The following is a 23,040-nucleotide window of genomic DNA, read 5'->3' on the forward strand; positions in this document are numbered from 1 at the left end:
TAGTTCATTTAGCAGATGCTCTTATCACACCATAGTGCCATGAGACTTACGATACCAATGCAGGGTGAAAGGGGGCGACAATATTGTAAACCACTATAAAAAAAATATATAGAAAGGTATTTTGTATTTTGAAAATACAATTTACAGCTCTCGAAAGTATCTTATTACAAAATACATTGGAGTGTAGTTCAACCCAGTGTAATACAAATGACAAAATACATATTTCAAATACTTGTAACAGAGCTACTGCCCATCTGTAACCTCTAACCCTAACCCCTAGCCTAGCTAACATTGGCCACCTAGCTACCGTTAGCCACAACAATTTGTAACATATAGTACGGATTAGAATTTGTAAGATAACATACGAATTGTAACAGATCATACGAATTGTAATTTATAACATATAATACGAAATGGATGATGGACATCCACAAATGAATACATACCAAATGTAACGTATCATACTAATTTTAGCCTCACGGATTTTCGTTTGGTATATTACGTAAACCCATGAGTCTAGTTTGGATTTATATAGCCAACTCCTCAGCTGCCTAGGACATCCCAGATTTCGACCGGTCGGGGAGAGCTCAAAGCGCACAGGATTTGACAGATGTTCGAATCGGATAAACTGCACCACAACGAGAGAATTGGGGAGCATTTCAGATTTACATAGTGGTAGCCCATATACGACAAAATGTCAGGACAAAAGAGTGCGAATCCGTGTAATAAATTCCAAGCGAACATTTTTTACAAAAGTAAATGTCAGAACTGCTTCAAGTCTCGGGAGCTGCATCTTCCAACTGATCATGGTAAGGACCAGGTAAGTGAACAAACATATTTATGTTTTATTAGTTTTAATACTTTGGCTATTACTCTTCTGAATGTTGATGACAGGGATGACAGATGGGCATGCACTCAATGTTATATCAGACAGAGACATTCCTTCATATTGTGTCAGGTATCACGTTCATTTGTGAAATGTAATGAACATAACGTAATAGCCAAACTTATCTGTTGTAGAAAATGAAGCAATTTGACTGAATGGCCCCAATGCATGAGTCAAATATTTGTCACCACACACCTCCCACCCTGTGGACCGTTGACAGCCCATCTGTCAGCACTCAGCATGCCATAGGCCACAACAAGTTATTATTATTTTAGAAAACATATACACCATTGCTATCTGATTATTTTGTGCTCATCTCTGTGTGCCTTGTACATTTAGAGCCATTGGTCATTGAACGTCAGCTAAGTAAGCTCCTGTTTTAAAGCATCTGACTCAGGTGTGAAGGTTAAGTATAAATATCCAAGTCTGTTGGAACTTGTGAGGACAGAATTATCTCATGTTGAGAAGCACTCATAACACAAGAAACAAAACTCTCTGACAAAAGGTTGAGCAAGTTGAGTAACTGGCAGAGAGTCAGAACATTCCAGTCTTTGGGGACTCAAAAAGAGCACAAAGAGCAGTTTATCTTCTCTTTTCCATGTCAAGAATATTACCCTGCCTCTTGTGTACGGCCTATTGCATGGACAAACGTAATCTATTCACACATTTTGTAAATGCAGCATATCACTATAAGAAGACTGAATCACGAACGGTCACTGGCTAATCCTACAAAGGACATTCCCTAAAAAGATAGGATTGTTATTCCTTTGACATTCAAACCATGAATCAACGAGTATTGATGCTCCCTGCCAGAAAAATCCAAGACCCATTGGATGGCATAGAAAAGCAATTTAATTTGATAGAACCTTCACAGGTCAAGACACAACTAATTTCTCCGTGTGTTCCCATGCTTGACAGGCCAAACCCATCTATGGAGGCTGGCTCTGCTTGGCTGCTGAGGGGACAGACTTTGACAATCCAATTCAGAGGTCAAGGGTAAGAGAATGACAAATAACTATCTAGTCTTGGACTATGGTTGAACAGAAATGTATCAGTAGTACTATCTTATATTCTGATAGACCTGCAAGTTATTCAATATTTGAGGCATTATTGCAACATTATCCATAACAACTCTATCTCTTAATGGCAGAAATGGCAGCGCCTGATTCTTCATCCTGTATGAACATGGCAGCATGAGCTTTGCACTGGACGAGTTGGTAAGAGATTCTGTATTTGATACACACACACACACACACACACACACACACACACACACACACACACACACACACACACACACACACATGACACACACACACACACACACACACACACACACACACACACACACACACACACACACACACACACACACACACACACACACCAAAAAGCTAAGCAAACCAGATCATCCAACATTAATAGAGGTTAACTACAGTATATTGTCCTGATGTATATTGTCCTTTAATGTTTTATAAGAGGATTCACTATGCATCTTTTAGCCAGATGTTGTGTGTAGTACCAGAGCAGATGATTTGGGATTCATCTGTCCTCTAATTCCACATCCCCCTCTCTCACTGATCTTCTGAAATCTCCTCCTCTGCTCTCTTTCATGTCACTCTATATAGCCTGTATTAAAACTCAGTTGCAACGGGTAATGTCTTGTTTGTGATGTCCTTTAACCCTCCAAAATATCTTTCTATTTCTATTTTTTTATATTTCTAGATGGTGTACAAAAGATACTATGATTAGCATCATAATCTCTTCCAGAATTTCCAGTCAGACAAAACTATTTACATTGTGGATCATTCCTTTAGACAAGCACTCTGCCACAAGGAACAGTGAACATGAATCTGTGTACAGCGGTGATTGACGCAGAGCCTAAGACAGGCCAGAGGAACGCGTTGTGCATCATCACACCTGAACAGGAGTTCTTTATCCGGGGGGAGAACAAGGAGATCATCAATGGGTCAGTAATGCTTCTCTGATATTACAGTATGATATGATATCACTCCTGATTTAACTTCTCTGATATTACAGTATGATGTGATATCACTCCTGATTTAACTTCTCTGATATTACAGTATGATATGATATCACTCCTGACTTAACTTCTCTGATATTACAGTATGATATGATATCACTTCTGATTTATCTTTTCTGTAAATTCTTGTCTTTGATGGACAATATTTTGAATCCCTGTCATGTCCGTGTCGTTTTCTTTTTACCAGCTGGAGTGAACAACTAGTCGTTTACCCACGGACCTATAAGCAGAATCAGAAGAAGAAACGTAAAGTAGAACCCACTACTTCCCAGGTGATAACTTCTTCTTTTCATAACATTATAACCAAGATGCCTGGTCACCAATGGTCTAAATACATGTTTGAAAATATTGCAGAAAAATATGTCAACTACTGTATATGTCAATGATGTGTTATGCCTCTACACATAATGACAATGAAAACGTATTGTGTTCATCAGGAGCCCAGCCCAGCAAAGATGGCTGCCACTGAGCCCAGTTTCTCAGTCATGAAAAGTGGTGACCCTTGCTCCAGCCTGTGGCAGGGAGAGCGGTCCAGTGGGGGTCCAGATGTGGCCCCTGTCTGGACTGTGACAGATACTGATCCCCTGGGCCTGGACGAGACCCCTGCAGGTGTGGAAGAAGGAAACCAGCCAACACATATACAAACACACTCACACAGGCTTTCAAGTCTGTCAGACATTCAAAGCCATTTCCTGCCGTCAAAAACTGTCCTAACTTCCTACAGGTGGTCATGCATACAGGATGAGAAAGTTGGCCTTTATTTATTAGGCCTTTATTAAACAGACACGTTTTCCAGCTGCTTTTCCATGGCCTGGGAGCAGATGAAAAGGAAAACAAACTGGAGGCATCTCTTTAACGAGCTGTGGTCTGTTAGGTGGATCTTTATAGTGGCACTATGTAGGGGTGTCCCTCAAATGTCTCTATGGTCAAACGTGACACTTCCTTCCTTACATTATAGTAACTATCTGACCAGATTCCTCATATAACAAGTCTTAGAAGTTAGATTTTTCAGAACAGGATTCTCATAAAAATCTTGCTATTTGTGTTTCGGTCCAAAAGCAATGACCTAAAGTATCATGCAAAACATAGACCTAACCTGTGCAGTCACAGTCGGAAAACAAACCTCTTTATTTAATAACTCTCCTCAGGTCATGGTCCCCACTACCTCCCTTCAGCCTCCAGTGACTCCCTGACCTTTGACGGTAGTCTGCGGCTCTCCAACGGCTCCTGTATCAGTAGCTCTGTGAGTTCCCTGGACTCTGTGGCCAGCAAGGGGACTGACACCAGCAGCGACAGCCAGCCCACAGAGCCTACACCATACAGAGACCACCCACCGGCCAACAAGAACAACAGGGCAGAGAGAAGGTGAGAATCATGGAGAAGACATGTTATCAGTTGTGTCTGATATTGGGAGATCTATAATGAATGCAATGTTCTTGGACATTAGTTTGAATTTTATTTATTTGGTTTTGTATTTGTTGTGTGTTGTCATGAAAATGCTAACAGGCATAAAATGGGTTTGGCATGGGCTAGGACCAAATGTGCTAGCAATTAGCACTAAAGGACAGCAGATGCCTCCCTGTTTCTCTGTATAAAATGGTACACACATTACACACAGCCCAACAGCACATCAAACATCCATATTCTTCCATTAGGGAGGTAATGGTTTTTAAATGTAGCTTATAGAAGCACTCCCAGTTTGTTCCCTAACTAACAGCATATACAGTATTTGGGCTACGTGATGGGAATACCTCCTTGGTCTGTGTGTTTCATTCATTGCCTTCTAAGGACAGACAGAATCCTTGCCCTGAATAAGGCCTCGAAATTCCTAAAGTATTGTGTAATTAGATATTTTGAAGGAATTCTATTTCTGAGTTCCACACAAACTGCCAGTCAACAGAAAGTAGGAGAAATGTCAAGGCAAGACATTACACTGACTGAGGGCACAGTATTATGTTTGTGCCAACTCATACAGATACATACATGCCTCAACAAGAATTTTCCATCCCTGTTATAACAGGACAGATGCTACACCCACAGTTTATTAAAGATAGTATTCGCTTTTGTGGTTATACTGTATATACAAACGGATTCTTCTAGGGAATTCCATCTATGTAATATCTGCTATCTTTCTAAACAAAACATGACACTGGAGGTGAGGATGTCACTTGAAATTCCAATTCAACAGTAGCACTAGATGGATGTAGGTGACATGGATGTCCTCAGTCTAGGCCCAGCTTGGGGGTACAGAATAAGTGGCGGTGCCATTATTCAGCTGTCATCCTGAAGTTCTTCCTGCAGGAAGTGATGTCACAGCCCACCTGTGAGGGGCCATGGAGGACACCATGGCTGTTTGTTGAATGACAGGCTTGATTTTCCTGCTTTTCAGCTGCTACAATGAGACAGGGAAGGATGGGAGGAGTGCTGTGGGAGAGCACCTGGGTCAGGCTGGATCCAGGAAGGGGAGGAGTGAAGCTCGCAGCAACCAGAGAGAGGTATCAGTCACACCGTCACAGTGTTTTTACATTGCAGTCAGTCCTCCCACTCCCGGTAAGGCTTGTCACATTCCTCCACTATAACACCATCACTTGGAACCACACCTCATAATCCAAAGAGTAACCATAGCTTTTAAGAATAGCAACACTTGTTACTCACCAGGAGGGCCCAAGACAAGCCTTGCCCTTTCGGCAGGCCCCTTTAGGACAGTGTCCAGTGAATAGTGTTTCCACATCTACACATATAGATTGGTATTTTACACACCATTGATGGAGTCTGTCATTGTTAAGGTAAAGTACACGTGTACACCACACAGCTGTTCCTGCTAGTTCTCCATAGGACTTGTTTGGACATGACTCATAAGACCAGGTGTTGGAGAGGCAAAGATGTCACCTCAAATGTTTCGGCTCTGGCCTGAATGCATGGTGTGTAAGGCTCATGGACAGGGATGAAGCGCTGCTCTTACATTCCACACTGTCAGGTGTGTGTGTGTGCCATGTGTGTCCACACTGTCAGGTGTGTGTGTGTGCCATGTGTGTCCACACTGTCAGGTGTGTGTGTGTGTGCCATGTGTGTCCACACTGTCAGGTGTGTGTGTGTGTGCCATGTGTGTCCACACTGTCAGGTGTGTGTGTGTGCCATGTGTGTCCACACTGTCAGGTGTGTGTGTGTGCCATGTGTGTCCACACTGTCAGGTGTGTGTGTGCCACGTGTGCCAATATATGTGTGTTTAGTTCCATGCCGAAATGCAGGAGTTTGGCATGGCTAAGTCAATCCTCCCATCAGCCGTGTTGAGGCATGTGTTAGTGTGTGTGAGTAAGAAAGGGAGAAGGTGAATAATTCAGGACTGTGTTGTGTTCTCTAACTAAACTGGTTGTATAATGCTCTGACGGGGCTCCGCCTGCACTTCATGTTGTGTGTTGTAATCTAAGAATGGCATTCCTCTTAGACACATTTTCCATTTACCTAAACATGGATACTATGTAATTAGGGATCTGCCTGTAAGTCCCAGACAAACCTCTGCTAACTCATAACGGTGATGGTATCTTACAGTACAATGACCCAGCTGTTGTATCTGTAGGGACCTGTTGTATCTGTAGGGAGCTGTTGTATCTGTATGATGCTGTTGTATCTGTAGAGAGCTGTTGTGTCTGTAGGGACCTGTTGTATCTGTAGGGTGCTGTTGTATCTGTAGGGAGCTGTTGTATCTGTAGGGAGCTGTTGTATCTGTAGGGAGATGTTGTATCTGTATGATGCTGTTGTATCTGTAGGGAGCTGTTGTGTCTGTAGGGACCTGTTGTATCTGTAGGGTGCTGTTGTATCTGTAGGGACCTGTTGTATCTGTAGGGTGCTGTTGTGTCTGTAGGGACCTGTTGTATCTGTATGATGCTGTTGTATCTGTAGAGAGCTGTTGTGTCTGTAGGGACCTGTTGTATCTGTAGGGTGCTGTTGTATCTGTAGGGAGCTGTTGTATCTGTAGGGAGCTGTTGTATCTGTAGGGAGATGTTGTATCTGTATGATGCTGTTGTATCTGTAGGGAGCTGTTGTGTCTGTAGGGACCTGTTGTATCTGTAGGGTGCTGTTGTATCTGTAGGGACCTGTTGTATCTGTAGGGTGCTGTTGTGTCTGTAGGGACCTGTTGTATCTGTAGGGTGCTGTTGTATTTGTAGGGACCTGTTGTATCTGTAGGGAGCTGTTGTATCTGTATGATGCTGTTGTATCTGTAGGGAGCTGTTGTGTCTGTAGGGACCTGTTGTATCTGTAGGGAGATGTTGTATCTGTAGGGAGCTGTTGTATCTGTAGGGACATGTTGTATCTGTAGGGAGCTGTTGTATCTGTATGATGCTGTTGTATCTGTAGGGAGATGTTGTATCTGTAGGGAGCTGTTGTATCTGTAGGGAGCTGTTGTATCTGTAGGGTGCTGTTGTATCTGTAGGGAGCTGTTGTATCTGTATGATGCTGTTGTATCTGTAGGGACCTGTTGTATCTGTAGGGAGCTGTTGTATCTGTAGGGAGCTGTTGTATCTGTATGATGCTGTTGTATCTGTAGGGAGATGTTGTATCTGTAGGGAGCTGTTGTATCTGTAGGGAGCTGTTGTATCTGTAGGGTGCTGTTGTATCTGTAGGGAGCTGTTGTATCTGTATGATGCTGTTGTATCTGTAGGGACCTGTTGTATCTGTAGGGAGCTGTTGTATCTGTATGATGCTGTTGTATCTGTAGGGAGATGTTGTATCTGTAGGGAGCTGTTGTATCTGTAGGGAGCTGTTGTATCTGTAGGGTGCTGTTGTATCTGTAGGGAGCTGTTGTATCTGTATGATGCTGTTGTATCTGTAGGGACCTGTTGTGTCTGTAGGGAGCTGCTGTTGGTCATGTGTTTGAGGCTGGGAGGGACTATCACTGAACAGTATCTCAAGTGCACATCTGTTTGTGAAATGACAGTCACCATGTTCTCAGACTGGCTCCGGTGATTAAGGTAGTGACTAAAGCATAAGTATCAGTCTGTCTACTCCCAACAACAACAAACACATGACCAGCATTTAGGATTAACACTACAGTATAGAACACATGTACAGTCCATACTGGTACACAGTATGCACATTGTACTAGATGTAGAAAACATACTGTTGATGTCACAGAAGGCTGCTGAGGGGAGGACGTCTCATAATAATGTCTGGAACGGAGTAAATGGAATGGCATCATACACCTGGAAACATGTGTTTGATATGTTCGATCCCATTCCACTCCTTCCCTTCCAGGCATTACTATGAGCCCGTCCTCCTCAATTAAGGTGCAACCGGCCGCTTGTAGTTGATTTTTCACAGACTATGGCTGGTGTACTGTATATATTTCTGTTTATAATATGAGATACTGTATGAAGTGTTGAACCCAGTAATATGATTTAGTTAGACACATCATACACAGTATGGCCATCCCATGGGGTCAAAGGTTTAATGTTAATCTCTGATTAAATCCCTCTGTAGGATTTTTCTCTTAAGTTCCTGCCCGACGGGAACATATTATCCCATGTGATCATTTATGTTCCTCCAGTTCCAGTAGTTTTTTTTTTTTTGCAGTGGGGGTATTGGAGTGAGAGGTCAAATGCCTGTTCAAAGTTCACTCTGTCCCCCAGGCTCAGATTCCCCAGAATCCCCCTCACTTCCCCTTTCTCATCCTATCCTAGGGAAAAGAGACTTCATTGGAAGACAGCAACTGTCCAGAATGGTCAGTGTTGTTGGAGAAGACAGGAGGCTAGTTCACACTGCTGGCTGGAGCAGAGTGTTCTCTCCCTCATGTTACTGTTATGCGTCCTTGGAAAGTTTTCTATGCAAATAGCTGGGCACAAGACAAAGAATGTTCTGGATTTACTGAAGTGTTCGTTTTCCCTTTTTTTTATTACATAAGAGTAAAAAGAATGAGGCTGTTGAAGTCTCAAGTAAATGAGAAAATAATCTTGTTTCATATGGTGCCGCTGTCTCTAGTTTCATTTAGCGCTGGCTAATCTAGATTTAAAGGGACTCTCTGATGTGTTTTTTAGAGCTATTTGGTTAGCCAGGATGAAACCCAATATGAGGTGGCTTTGGTAGGTAACAGTCAGGGATGTGGGAATCTTGTCAAGACAGAGATTTGGGACTTTTAACATCCCTGGGCTTGTGAGACTGGATGCCAGGGGCCATCAGGGATAATACAGCCTCCAACGTCTTTTCATACACTCCCCAGCCAAGCCCAGTCACCAAGGTTTAATAGCCCCTGTATAGAAAGCACTTCCTGTCTCATGCTGTGTCCCACAATAAGCCTTACATCTCACAACACTGCCTGCCAGAGACCTGCCATGACTTGTGGGTTCTCTGCTTGATACAATGCACACGTCCAAGCTGTCTCAGTCATGATAGACTAAAGGGAAACGACATCTTGTTTTTTATTACAGTAATACAGGACATGATCACGTTTGCTAATCCATCTGACACCTTCTACATTGTTACTTCAGTAATTGATAGTGTCCTGTTGTTACACCCAGAAACTGCAGTCGTGTGGAGATCTACGCCCAGGTCAACTCACCGTCCCTCCTCCTCAGAGAAGAGCTAAGTCACTGGACCGCAGGACCTCGGAGTCTGTCATGACTGTGAGTGCTTAATACTTCTGGAATGTCTGTGCACTGAAAGCACATGGGGCCAAGTTGTAAAACATGTCAGAAAACTGTCACAGTTCAAACAAGGACGCTCTCATAATTTATACAAGTAAAAATGAAAGCCCCAAGTGGATTGACGGCAGTTTACTTTTATGTTGGAGTGTCTGAAAGCAACTGTATGACCGTGCCTCTTTGAACTCCTGACTAACTTACTGTCTTATATCTTCCTTACAGCCTGATTTGCTGAACTTCAAGAAAGGGTGGATGATGAACCTGGATAAGGAGGATCAGGTATAGGAATGGACAGATCCAGAATGTCTTTTAATTTTGGCACTGAACACCTTCCCACGTTTCTACCCCAAAGGCACATGGATCCTGAATGTATGCGTGTACATTTAGTGATGTTTAAGGTGCTGTGGATCCTTGCTATGAAGGTGAAGCCTGACAGTTCAAATGTATTATGTAGGTTTCTGCGTCTAATATCCCTTATAATGTCTGTCTGCTCCCCTCTAGTGGAGGAAATACTGGTTTGTGCTGTCAGCTGACAGTCTGAGGTACTACAAGGATTCCTTCGCAGAGGAGGCAAGTTCATGTGCATTTTCATTTTTACTGAATGAAGTACACACAGATATGTGATTTTGTGAGGACAGGGAAACATGGTTTTGTTATTTTTTTTCATCCCAAGTCTTGAATTAATGTTTGTCATCTTCTCTTGTTAGAACTCAGATCTGGAGGGGGAGATTGACTTGACCAAGTGTCATAATGTCTCAGAGCACCAGGTCCAGAGGAACTACGGCTTTCAGATCCATGTAAGACTATATCTATACCTACAAAAATTGAAATCAACAGATGAATGTTGATCCATTCTATACATACAGTAAGTCTCCTATACTCAATCAAAGTAATATTCCTAATGTCTTCCCTCAGACCCAGAAGTGTGTCTTTACTCTGTCAGCCATGACTGCAGGGATACGGAGAAACTGGATCCAGGCCCTCATGAAGAATGTCCATCCATCTAACGCTCCTGATGTGGCCAGGTAAATGGTGTCTGTAATACCAGCCTCACTACTACATAGTAATACATTAGTAGACTACCACCATTCTATAGTAGTGATGGGAAGGTCTCTGCCTTTGTTTAGGCAGAATGCCTCATTTCCTCCGTCAGTAAGTATTTGTGTTATTCTGTTGTGATTGTAAAGCAGCTTGCCAGTCCATCACGTCCCTTGCAGCCCATCAGAGTCACTGCCCCTCCCTAAGCCAGACGTGACCCAGGACTCCTCCCCCTCCTCTGAGGTCCCTACAGAGAGAGTCCAGGGGCCCAAACAGAGCCGCATCCGTGAGAGGAGACGCGAAGGGCGCTCCAAGACCTTTGACTGGGCTGAGTTCAGCCCTATGGCCCTGCTAGCCTCTGACCAGGAGGTGCAGCAGGAGACAAAGGAGCCTCTTCGGATGGAGGTAGGGGACGTGGAGAGGAAGAGGAGGCGAGAGGAGAGGAGGAGGAGGTATGACAGCATGCTAGGCTTCCTTGTGGGCTGGGAGATGGACTGTGACAGAGGAGGTATCAGTCCCAGGTCACCCAGGACTCACCAGAGGGTGCAGAGGGAGATTGAACAGTGCTGGCAGCAGGTGGAAAGGACTGCCTTTAGACAGGAGAAGACTGTTCCATTGTACACTGAGTCCCAGGGCAAGGATAAAGAGGATATGGGGATTCTGCTGGAGACCTACCACAGGAGGGTGAGTCTGTGTATCTCAAAATGATTCCTAACAGGAACAATGTTAACGTTATGAGCTGCTTTCTCTGCTGCTGGTTGGCTTAACGGTGGACTTACTTTATCTCTGTGTCTTGTGATTAAAGGTAGAGGAGTTGAAGGGCCAGTTGGCAGAGTCAGACCAACGCAGGCTTGAGCTGGAGGCTCAGTTGAGCACTGCATTAGGACTCCAGCATCATGCCTCCCTGCCGGTAAGGAAAAATATATATTGGCCTATACATAGTATGGATATGCTCTGTATTTCCATCTATAATACTTCCACTTTGCAACAATGATAACTACCTAATTATAGACAATTGTCTTGCCTCCTCCTGTAAGCTTGAGGCCCCAATGTGCCCAGAAGCTGATCTTCCCTCTTTGAAAAGCCTGACTGACATGTACAAGAAGACCAGAGAGCTCCTCCAGCAACAGGAGCTGAAGAAACAGAACATACAGGAGCAGCTCCAGGAGCAGCTTGGCCTGGCCCTGTCATCGGCCCCTCTGGAGAAACACAGCTCCCCTGGAACTTACCCATCACCACCACCCAGCATCTGGCTGCATGACACCGAGGGAAACCTCCAGGGGCTGGAGGATCTGTTCCCTGACTGCCCTATATCGGTAAACACACCTGTCATGTCACCAACCTCAGACACAGAACTCTCATCCTACGCTGTGCCTCAGAATGGAAGTGAGAACAGAGGGCCTAACTTGGGCAGTGAAACTAGCTCTCAGACACAGTTTGAAAATGGAAGCCATCAACAGACATCGATTCCAGAATCGCACACAAAAAGTTGTGCATGGAGCCCAGATTCACTGAGCATGGGGGAAACTCAGGAAAGAGCCAACAGCGTGAGAATAGACAACCTACTATGCTGTGAGACACCCAGACCCATGGAGGAGTACGTAGACCCAGACCAGGCCATCGTGATGAGGAGACTATCCCAGGAGGTAGAGCTGCTCAGCAGCCAGAATGAGGCCCTCAACCAGCGCAACCAGGAGATGCTCAACCAGCTGACAGAGGCAGACAGAGAGATAGAGAGACTGAAAGCAGAGCTTATCACTCAGTACAGTGGGCCTCAGTTCCTCCCTGAGGCAGAGCAGCACAGCCAGACCAAAGTGGAAGGCCTGGAGAAGGAGCTACGCAGGAGAGATGAGCAGCTCCAGGAGGCCCAGTCCCTACTAGCCTCAATGGACCAGCATCTGAAGGAGACAGAGGTACAGCTGCAGCTCAGGGAGGACACTTTCAAAGACCTGGGCTTCCCAGCAGAAGAGGATGATGATGATGTTGATGATGATGATGAAGAGGAGGACGCTGGGGAAGAGAATATCAACACACACCACCTTGGAGAGAAGGAGCGGGAACACCTTCAACAGTGTCTGCAGGCCATGGAGGCCAAGCAATTAGAACTAGAGAGACAGCTCCAGCACACAGAACAGACCTGCAGGGAGCTGCAGGCCCACAACACACAACTCAGAGAGGCTGAGCGGTTGTACAGCCAGAGAGCAGAGGCTGACATCGTAAGGTTTAATGAGGAAGTAGAGAAGGAAAGGACGGTGGAGAAAGAAAGTGGATTAAGGTGTAGCAGTGAAGGCAAATGGCAGGAGGAGGTAATATTGGATTCAGGTGAAGAGAGGGTTCAGCAAGTGATGGAAGGGATAAGGTTGATGTCCAGAACCTTAGGGAGAGTAGTGCAGGTGATTGACAGGTCAGATATGGATGTGGTAAAGATGCCATTAGATAGAAAGTGTGTGGAGGTGAACAAGACGGTGGTCAGGCAGCTTCGGTTAGAGGAGGAGTTTTGGGGAAGGCTGTTGAACAGTTTGAAGGTCAACCCATCCCAGTCCAATGAGGATAAACTCACAGATGTGGTTCTAAGTCAGATTTTAGAACACATGGTAGTGGAAAAGCAAACGCTCCTCCTAGCTCATAGTCTTTTTTCTCATAATAAGACAGAATTAAACATAAACACTGGAGGCCTGGACAGGATGAATGGATGCAGCTCTTTGAGAGACCTGGACATCATTGGAAACATAGCAGGTGAAACAGGTTCAGAAATGAAAGAGGAAGGTGATGATGAGAGGATATGGAATGTGTACAACCAGCATAATGACACCGATTACTTCATAAGCCGACATTTCACAGAGATCACACAGGAGAGAATTTTCCTGCTCAACCAAATCGCCTCCTCAGTCGGAGCCTCGGCCAATGACGAGCTCCAGTCCCTGGCACAAAGACTTTGTCATTTCCACAATGTAAATGAGCCCCGGTTAGCTTCCATACACTGCACCGCCATGGAAGCCTTCTCATCCTATCGTCTCAGTAGGCTTAACACTCTACACAAGAGCCAATTTCAAGAGACTCAACAGGGACTGCTCATTGCTTCTTCTCCTTTGATGTGCAGCAGATGTGCTTGGCAGCTTGGGGCCAGACAGTCAGACCTGGAGAGACAGGGGAGTTCCTCAGTGGGATTAGGGTTGACCCCCCTGAGGCAGGGAGAACACATAGACTCACAGCAAACAGCCACACAGCTACTAGACACTGCAAGTGAGCAGAAGACAGAGACGCCTGCAATGAATGCTACAGGTAAAATGGATGTGGAAAGCCCAAACCACGGAGTGACTGCAGTAGAGGAAGTGTGCTGGGTTAGAAGGTGTGCAGAAGTGGTGGAGGATGACTTCCTGCCCAACAGCATTGAGAGTCCAATGATAGAGGTAGAGAGTAGGGTAGATGAGGTAGAGAGTAGGGTAGATGAGGTAGAGAGTAGGGTAGATGAGGTAGAGAGTAGGGTAGATGAGGTAGAGAAAGGAATCCAGGAAGTTGATACTGATAAGGATGTAGAGGAGAGGAGCACTACTGAACCCCATGAAGAAGCCATCACTGTGGGGGAGGAGGAGCTGGAGATTGTGTTATCATCACTGAGAGTTCATGTGAAGGATCTGGAGGAGCAGCTGTCTGTCATGGCCAACATGAAAGCAGAGCATGATGGGAGAATGGCATCTCTCCAGCTGAAACATAAGGAGGACATAGAAAAGCTAAAGGTAGGGCAACTCCCATAATAACAATTGTCGATGATCATCAATTATATTTTTGGTTGTTCGTGAATTCACTAGAATTAAGATGTAATGAACCAACCCCAGGGAGTAGTGACCATTATAACAATGAATCTGTGGATCACCTAACAGTCCACTGTGTCTGTGTTTGCCCCTGCAGGCCACATATGAGCATGGCTTTGTCACCATGGAGGAGTCCCAGCAGAGGATCGTGGGGGAACTGCAGCACAGACACCAGCAGGACCTGCAGCGCCTGCAGTTAGACACAGACAGACTGCTGGAGGAGGAGACGGCTGCTACTATCACAGGTGAGTGGGGACAGTGTGTGTGTTGTGTGTTGTGTGTGTATGTTTAAAGGTTAAATGTTTTTAGGATATTTACAGTATGTGTGAAGGCAGAGTTTCTCAGAATATTGATAAGCTCACATTCCCATGCCACTCTAATGGAGTGAACATATCCCTTTTATTGTGGCATTAGCAATTGAAGCAATGAAGAACGCTCACCGTGCCGAACTCAAGAGAGAGATACAGAGGGCATGCCATGAAAACAGCAATGCAGGAGATGTGAATCTTGGAGAAATATGCAGGCAACACAGGTAAATGCACTACCTGTTGATCTATGTGGTTGTAAATCGTCAAGGAAAGCACATGGCCAGATAGTACACTGGATTGGCTGACAAACACTGAGTTTTGGACTGATAATCTGCATTCTACCTGTCCTTGACTCTGTATATGTCTGTCTGTATAACACACAGTGCACCTTGTGTCTAGTCTTGGCTGTGGTTTTCAGCTCTCAGGATCATGTTTTTGTATGTGTGTGTGTGTGTGTGTGTGTGTGTGTGTGTGTGTGTGTGTGTGTGTGTGTGTGTGTGTGTGTGTGTGTGTGTGTGTGTGTGTGTGTGTGTGTGTGTGTGTGTGTGTGTGTGTGTGTGTGTGTGTGTGTGTGTGTGTGTGTGTGTGTGTGTGTGTGTGTGTGTGTGTAGTGAGGAGCTGCTCTCCTGTCACAGGGAGCTGGAGGTGTTGTCCCAGCAGTACTCTCTGAAGTGTCTGGAGAGCTCCCACCTGGGCCAGGCCCTGGAGGCAGAGAGACAGGCTCTGTGTCAGTGTCAGCAGGAGAACCAGGACCTCAGAACTTGCAACCAGGCCAGTCACATTATGACCATGTATCATCACAAGTGTTTCTGCTCCAAGCCAACTAAATCTGCTGCCGGGTCCTCTGTCTTAACACACATAGTAGAATGCATAACGCATACTTTTATAAACATCATATCAGACTGTTACAACACTCTGCAACAAAACCTTGAGGGTCCCTTACATTTCCCTTAGTATTTCCCAATTCTGTCTTTGTCAAATACAAAGTAGCAGTGTTAGTAATGATGACTGTGGTTGTCTTTCCAGGAGCTGAGTGGCCATCTTGCTGCAGAGATCACCAGACTTTGCTCTCTGGCCAAGCAGGACGCCTTCCCTCTTAGTCAGGAGAGAGATGTGTATGAGCTGGAGGTAAGTGTTCAGTAGTACTTCACTGCACAATAGCTATGCTGCTTAAGTATACCAAAAAATTGTTCGATATATTCTTTATCTAGTCCAGTCAAGTAAAGTTTGATGTAAAGGTAAACTGTATCTGCCTTTGACTGGTAACGCCACTAGATGTCACCCTTAGCAACATGACCAACTTACAGCCTCTAAAACATATGACATACTCATGTGCTGTACATTCTGTGCTGATCTATGGCACCTTGGTCCTCTGGTGTTGTACCTGTGTCTGAGGCATCAACTGTGATTCTGTCTGACTGTTAGATCTCCCTGCGTGTGAAGGAGTCAGAGGCGCAGTGTCTCAAGCAGAAGATCACCTCGCTCAAGGATGAACTCCAGACAGCCCACAGGGTGAGATCACAGCACAGCACACAGAATAACAATAGCCTTTGTCTGTATAAATGTATGAAGAGTAGACATAAGATGGACAACACTATTGTCCTGCTATTGCCATGTATTACTGTGCAAATATTAGCATGGGTCATACTCTATTTAACCTGGTAATAGTGCCTGTTTATAGCCTAATCCCTGTTCCCCCCAGGATAAGAGGTACGCAACAGAGACGTACAAGGACATCTACACAGAGCTAAGCATCATGAGGGCCAAGGCAGAGAGAGACCTGGGACATCTCAGGGAGAACCTGAGGTTGGCCCACAAAGCACTAGGAGAGCTCTCACCTGCAGTGGACACAGATAATAATGGTATACGTAACATTAAGCTGGTGGCCCGGCTTTCAGGGATTCAGAGATGAACCACTGATGTGAAAACGACAAGGTGTTGAATGCTGCCACTCTGAGGCCAAAACCTGCATGACAGCCAAGTCTCGCTGGATGTTTCCCCAACCACCTCTGGTTTTGGCAGCATCACTAGTCTGTATCGTACGGATGTCATTCATTGCGTAATACAGACAATTTGGAATAACCTCATTCTGTTATGTGTCTTAATAATATTGGATGTATCTGAATCCTCTGACTGTTATCTGTGCAGTTTGCTGTAGCATGTCAGTTAGTCCTTTAGATTTTGAATAACCCTTGACGTTCTGTCCATTTCTTACACAAATGAAAGAAAGGGGCTCTAATTAGAAGTCATCTTGTACAGTGGTGCAGCATAACCCTATAGAGATCTACTTTGGGTACACATGTATAATACATATCTGAAACATCTGTTTTGCCTTTACAGTGTCTCTTAGGGGTGTGGTTGTCCATTATTCTTCCTCATACATGCACTTTGACCTCTCAATACTGGAGCCAACTAGTTGGTTTTAATCTTTATACTGGAGGCAACTAATGATTTTAATCCTTATACTGGAGGAAACTAATGGTTTTAATCCTTATACTGAAGGCAACTAATGGTTTTAATCCTTATACTGGAGGAAACTAATGGTTTTAATCCTTATACTGGAGGAAACTAATGGTTTTAATCCTTATACTGGAGGAAACTAATGGTTTTAATCCTTATACTGGAGGAAACTAATGGTTTTAATCCTTATACTGGAGGAAACTAATGGTTTTAATCCTTATACTGGAGGAAACTAATGGTTTTAATCCTTATACTGGAGGAAACTAATGGTTTTAATCCTTATACTGGAGGAAACTAATGGTTTTAATCCTTATACTGGAGGAAACTAATGGTTTTAATCCTTATACTGGAGGAAACTATTGGTTTTCCTCCTTCTTTCATCCATCATATACTCCCTAGTTCTGTTAGACTGAATAATAGAACGGACTGTCCTGGTAATGTAGCCAACATTTTGGGCTGCACCTTGTGAATGATATTCTACAAATTCAGTGAATGGTGTAATGTTCTTGTATTTTCTGCATGTCTGTGAAATGTAGGAATGTCAGCGAAAAAAATAGTATGCCATGCCAGTATTAGAAAAGATGTTGGTGATTCTTTATGTGGCCTGACAGTAATCACTTTTGAAACACAAGCTTTACCATTATGATTTAATAGTCATGATGCTGGATCTGATTTCTGATACTTGTTTCTTTCTCCGTAGAGTGTCAAGGAAGATAACTGCAGCTGAACAAAGAGACACAACGCACAACATGGATTGTTCATCGGTCTATCCATGTTTACACCATTTAGCACTTAGAGATCCAAAGTTATATTGTCAAACATTTTATGTCCTATCTACCGTTGCTGTACTACAGAATTTTAAAAGCGCATTATTTAAGGATTCTGTATTTTTTTTTACATCATTGTATCTAAACGCACACTACTATTTAGCCTGCCTACGTCTGTAGATAGGTTAGACATTTTGTAGACGTTTTCCTGACGATTAACATTTATCTCAAGAAGTTTGTAAAATGTGTACAATTACTACACTGCTTTGTCCAATCCAGTTATTGAACAGGGATATTTCTAAAGACAACTCAGATTAAGTTTGATTTTCTTACCTGTGAAATACATGAACAAGTATGTATGTACCGTCTGAGTCTATAATGTAAAAGTATTATTTGTTTGTGAGTGGGTGGTTTTATTTGGAGGCGTTTATCTTGGTCCTGCTAGTACACATTTTGATGTTCTTTATTCATGTCAGGTAATCTAATGATAAATTAAATGGATTTATTTTAAATAATTGCATGACCTTTTATCAGTCTGCTACTGAATAATCATCACATAATCAAATCATCAGAGGACAGGGAAATATACAACATATTACATAACTGTATTATATTTGATTTTACAACAAAAACATATAATCTTTATCATGAATGGAAATGCATACATTTATCATTATTAATAAAATATTTGTTAAGGTCCACATCAACTGAAACTGACAAAACTCTCCTCTCCCATAATGCATTGCCCGTTTACCACCAGCTGCCAGCTGAGTTCTTTACCAATGCAAGTAAACTACGATATGCTCTTTTTGGAAAGGGAGCACCCCTTCAGCTTACTTTATTAATTTTAATAAGGTAGGTAAAATAGTTCGTTTATTTACAACTATTTTCCAATAAGTGGGTCCTCGGCAACATGTTTGTTATAACGCATGTTATTATGGATGAATAGCGAGCTAACTCCAGCTAGCTAGCTAAAGTCGGGTTGTCAACACAGTCGCTGGCTAACGTTAGCTGTGGTTATATTGCGGCTTTGTTTACACACTGTTTACAAAGGCCTGGAAGCAAGTAGCTAGCTAGCCACTAGCCAGCTACCGTAATCAGTGCACTCACCTGCAGCAAGGAACGACGAAGGGTAGGTAACCGGTACTATGTTGAACGGGCAGCTCCCATTTTTCTCTAGTAACGTTAGAAAGAGATAATATTTCAGAAATGGATTCTATCTCGAAATGGTATCACGCAATGCGACCTTACATTTTGTAGACTGAATTTGCTGTCACGAGTTGCAAATTTATAGTCATCAATAATAATATTAATGCTTGGTTTAACGATAAATTGTTGTTATAGTGATGCATTAATAGTACAGATGTAGGATCTTAACTTGATCACTCTTGTTGATGAGAATTTTCCTGCACGGCAGGAAATACAAACTTAAAAGTGTATTCAAGGTTTTAAAAGGCTTCTAAAGTTTGTAATTCAGCTTTAAAATGTCATACATGATTTGCCCTAATCAAAAATGTATAAATCCCTACAAAACATGTTCATTGAATTATAATCCACATAACTAATAATTCACATTTCCTGTTGCTTCATGATTATGTTCCTGCTGTAGCAAACTGCCTCAAATTAAAATCCTACATCTATTGTGTAGAAAAGCTGCTTTTGAAATTCTGTCTATATAGGCTAGGTTTAAAGTTTGCCTACTGAATAACCTATGGGCTTAACCGTCTTTGTGACTGTATCTGTCTTAAGGTTATGGAGCTGTCGTCTCAAGACCCTCATCCTATGGCTTTGGATCTCTCAAAGAGATGTGGGAAGAGTCATCTGAATCCCAGGACCACAGAGGTTCTGGACCTGATGAAGAAGCCCAGCTGGCACAGCATCACTGATGACCATGTGTCCATGCCCCGCATGCAGCTCCTCTCTGAGAAAACACTAACAGACACAGGTGTCAGACTTTCCTACGGGACTAGGACTTGTGTTCGCTCCCCCCTTTTACATAATGGTATGGACAGAAGCTTACGGAACTCAGGGTTGTACGAGCCACACCCTACAGAAAGCCTAAATGCAGAGAGCCCCATTTCTGAAAGTATTGAGGGAGACGAGAGCCAGAGTGACTCTGATGTCATTTTGCTTGTTTCCAGTTCTAAGGAAGCACACTCACCTCAGGACTATTTAGACAGGGGATCTGTTAGTCCCTTAGTGGATTCTCCATCCCCTGGCGCTGTCTCTTTGGGTGAAGCTAAAGGTTGTTTTCTATTGCCCCAGACACTGAGTTCCCCCAGTCCTGACAATACATATTCAGAGGATTCATCTGAAAGCACAGAGGAGATGTCAGTGAATGCAAAACCTGTTCTTAACCTGTCGGAATTAGCCGCTGTGTATGGGAAATATGTCAGGTCTCCTGGGGATGTCTCAAGTGATGATAGTGATGTCATTGAAGTTCCCATCACCAATGAAAAGAAAAAGATTCACAGTTTACCTGTTGATGTTCAAAATGAGAAAAGGCTGACAGGTGAAGCTAGTAATGTTGTAAAAACAAGCCTTTCAACACATCCTAGAACAATACAGCCTGGGGTCAGCGCTCAGAAACTCACCAACAATGTCACTCGCCATCATTCAAAATTACATACCAAAAACTCAAGTAGAGTATTACCCAAGAAACATTCTGGCGACACAATGGACTCAAAAGAGAAGTCATCTAGTTCAGAGGATGAGTCTTGGTTACAGCCAACTGTCTACCTGTACAGGTGTGTAGTAGAATCTGATGACTCTGATGTGGACCGTCGGACAGTTCGACAGGACCCCTCTGAGAGCCTACGTTCCTTTAGAAGGCCACAGAGAGGATCATCACCTGCTACAGAGTCAAGGACCAAGGCCACACATGTGGAAGACATCCAACAGGAGTGGACAAAGCCCTCTTCACCCAGGAGCAAAAGGTCAGGAACCAAGCAGAAAACCCACCAGAGAAGCCCAGCAAAGCAGGTCTCAAGTAGTAGAAAAGCAGCAGCAAGTAAAACAAACCGGAGGAGGGAGAAACACAAACAAGCTGGCTCATCCTCCATGTTCTCCCATGAAGAGGCAGAAATCAAGCTGAAATATGCAAACTACAAACAGGACAAAAGGGCCAGTAAATCAGAGGACTTTTGCCCTTTTGTGCACATAGAGCAGAGGGAGTACTCTGCTTGTACAGTGATCAACGATCAGCAGGAGGAGAAGGATGTGAGGCGGAACAAAGGACAGCAACAACAACCAACTGCGTCTTTGTCTGGTGTCGTTCCTAAGACGTCTTGTTATCGTCTGGGTCGCCTCAGCTCAAAGAGTAAGTGTCAGCCCCTAATGGTGTGCTGCCTGTGTGGTGGGTCTGCTAATGCTGTGGGCCTAGGGGACCTACACGGACCTTACTATCCAACTGGACCTGCTTTGGAGGAACAAGGCAAAAACAGGCCCAGAGGGAAGAATACAAGGACAGTGAACTGTCTGTAGATTGTAATATAGGCCTATGTGGTCAGGTAGGGGAGAATGGGTTACATGAACTGAGCAATGTGCCTAGAGTAGAGGCTGTAGTTGATGACTGCTGCATCACAGTCAGTGATAGTGAAAGCTCCACATTGCCTTCAGCCAAAAAGCTCAGAGCAAATGGCTGCGTGATGGACGGCCACAGTCTGCCTGTGGTGCTCCACAACACCAATGAATGCTGGATCCACGAGGACTGTGGCATATGGTCCACAGGTGTTTTCTTGGTTAAAGGAAAGCTCTACGGCTTGGAGGAGGCTGTTCGGTTCGCCCAAGAAACAGTGAGTCAAATTCAACGATACCTCTTTGTTTGAGATAATGTGCATTTGTGCTTGCATATCTCGAGTGTAACATAGATGAGAACATAAATTAAAATATGATCATATTGCTGTGTATGCTAAATCAAAATGCATTGGTGTCTTCCTAACATTCCTGAAATGTAGGTTCAGTTTGCCTCACTTTATCAAAATATGTAAACAAGGTCAAACTGAAACAGCTCAGATAGACAGAGGATCATTATACTTGTGACTAGGTAACACACAGTGCCTTACTCCTCCACTGTTTCCTTGGCCTCTCAAATACAGCTTTATGCAAATATGCTTTTTTACAATTCCTTTCTTTTCCAGGTGTGTTCAACATGCCACGCAGCAGGTGCAACCATGGGCTGCTTCCAGAAAGGGTGCCCCAATAAGTACCACTACTGCTGTGCAGCTCAGTCAGGTGGGAAGCTGTCCTGCTCTGCCTATGTACAATTATGTCAATGAAGAAACATTCTGTTGACTAAATGTTTTATTTTCTATCTATCTTTGCAGGCTGTGTGCTTAACGAGGAAAACTTCTCTATGAGATGTCCAAAGCACAAGGTAGATGTAGCAGTTGTCATTCCAGCAGTACCTGGTAAAATAACAAAACACTGGATGTTTAAGGAAATATATGTACATTTGTGAATAGCTATCTTACTAACATTTACAAATGTAGGTGTAATGATTAATAAATGGTGAGCAAACGGTTTGTAAATGGTTTATTATGGACCCTTAAAATATAGGGTTGCCTAAAGATCATTACTTTTTGATCTGAGATCTAGGCTACTAGCGCAGTGTTTCTGAAATATTGCACTTTTGTCCTTTCCAGAATAAATCATTCAGAAGTGTGAACATGCCAGACAACAGATGACAGGAGAGAAGGAATTGGACACCATGGAAGGTTTGTGATTTTCTATGCCCTTGACATGTTACATTCATCATGTGAGACCAGACGGTTTAAAATGTACTAACTATAGATGTGTGTCCTTTGGAAGAGCTCCGGGTTTATTTATAAATAGGACGGTATTTAGTCATTGATGCTCATCAGTCAGTCTGTGAGAGATCTGTGATTGTGCATCGTGTTAGAGCTTGTTTTAGTGTTTGGAACAGCTAGGCTTCCCTAAGACTGTGCTGATTTGATTGTTTTCTCCACAAATAAGTTGAGCATCTTTACCCACAGTATGTTTAAAACAGGACTTAGGGTAAGATTTGACTATTGTTCAAAGTGACATCAAACTCAAACAAGTTTGTGCTAATGATCCTCTGGAGCACGTTG

At 43.6% G+C, this 23,040-nt stretch overlaps 2 protein-coding genes across 3 annotated transcripts in view; both read left to right on the plus strand.

The window, feature by feature from the left end:
• The first annotated feature begins 574 nt into the window (after window positions 1-574).
• Window positions 575-18,039, plus strand: LOC124015168. The gene is given in 24 exon segments (XM_046330171.1): window positions 575-820; window positions 1,805-1,882; window positions 2,037-2,051; window positions 2,053-2,103; window positions 2,704-2,855; window positions 3,118-3,202; window positions 3,368-3,539; window positions 4,079-4,295; window positions 5,320-5,425; window positions 9,443-9,547; window positions 9,788-9,844; window positions 10,067-10,135; window positions 10,273-10,362; window positions 10,481-10,590; window positions 10,753-11,287; window positions 11,409-11,513; window positions 11,641-14,340; window positions 14,513-14,660; window positions 14,830-14,947; window positions 15,335-15,494; window positions 15,750-15,851; window positions 16,149-16,235; window positions 16,426-16,585; window positions 17,884-18,039. Coding segments are annotated over 24 exon segments (5,565 nt in total). The 5' UTR covers window positions 575-694; the 3' UTR covers window positions 17,901-18,039.
• Window positions 18,040-18,127: 88 nt separating this feature from the next.
• LOC124015169 (transcription factor 20-like) overlaps window positions 18,128-23,040 on the plus strand; it is a 22,803-nt gene continuing 17,890 nt past the window's right edge. The window contains exons 1-5 of one of the 2 annotated variants that reach the window (XM_046330173.1): window positions 18,128-19,082; window positions 19,700-21,744; window positions 22,090-22,183; window positions 22,276-22,325; window positions 22,594-22,665. In XM_046330173.1, coding sequence (XP_046186129.1) covers window positions 19,703-21,433 — 1,731 coding nt within the window. In that variant the 5' untranslated portion in view covers window positions 18,128-19,082; window positions 19,700-19,702 and the 3' untranslated portion in view covers window positions 21,434-21,744; window positions 22,090-22,183; window positions 22,276-22,325; window positions 22,594-22,665. The remainder of the gene's footprint in view (window positions 19,083-19,699; window positions 21,745-22,089; window positions 22,184-22,275; window positions 22,326-22,593; window positions 22,666-23,040) is intronic. The other variant, XM_046330172.1, reaches the window with a different exon arrangement.

Source organism: Oncorhynchus gorbuscha, linkage group LG26, assembly GCF_021184085.1.
Source record: "Oncorhynchus gorbuscha isolate QuinsamMale2020 ecotype Even-year linkage group LG26, OgorEven_v1.0, whole genome shotgun sequence".
Lineage (NCBI taxonomy): Eukaryota > Metazoa > Chordata > Actinopteri > Salmoniformes > Salmonidae > Oncorhynchus > Oncorhynchus gorbuscha.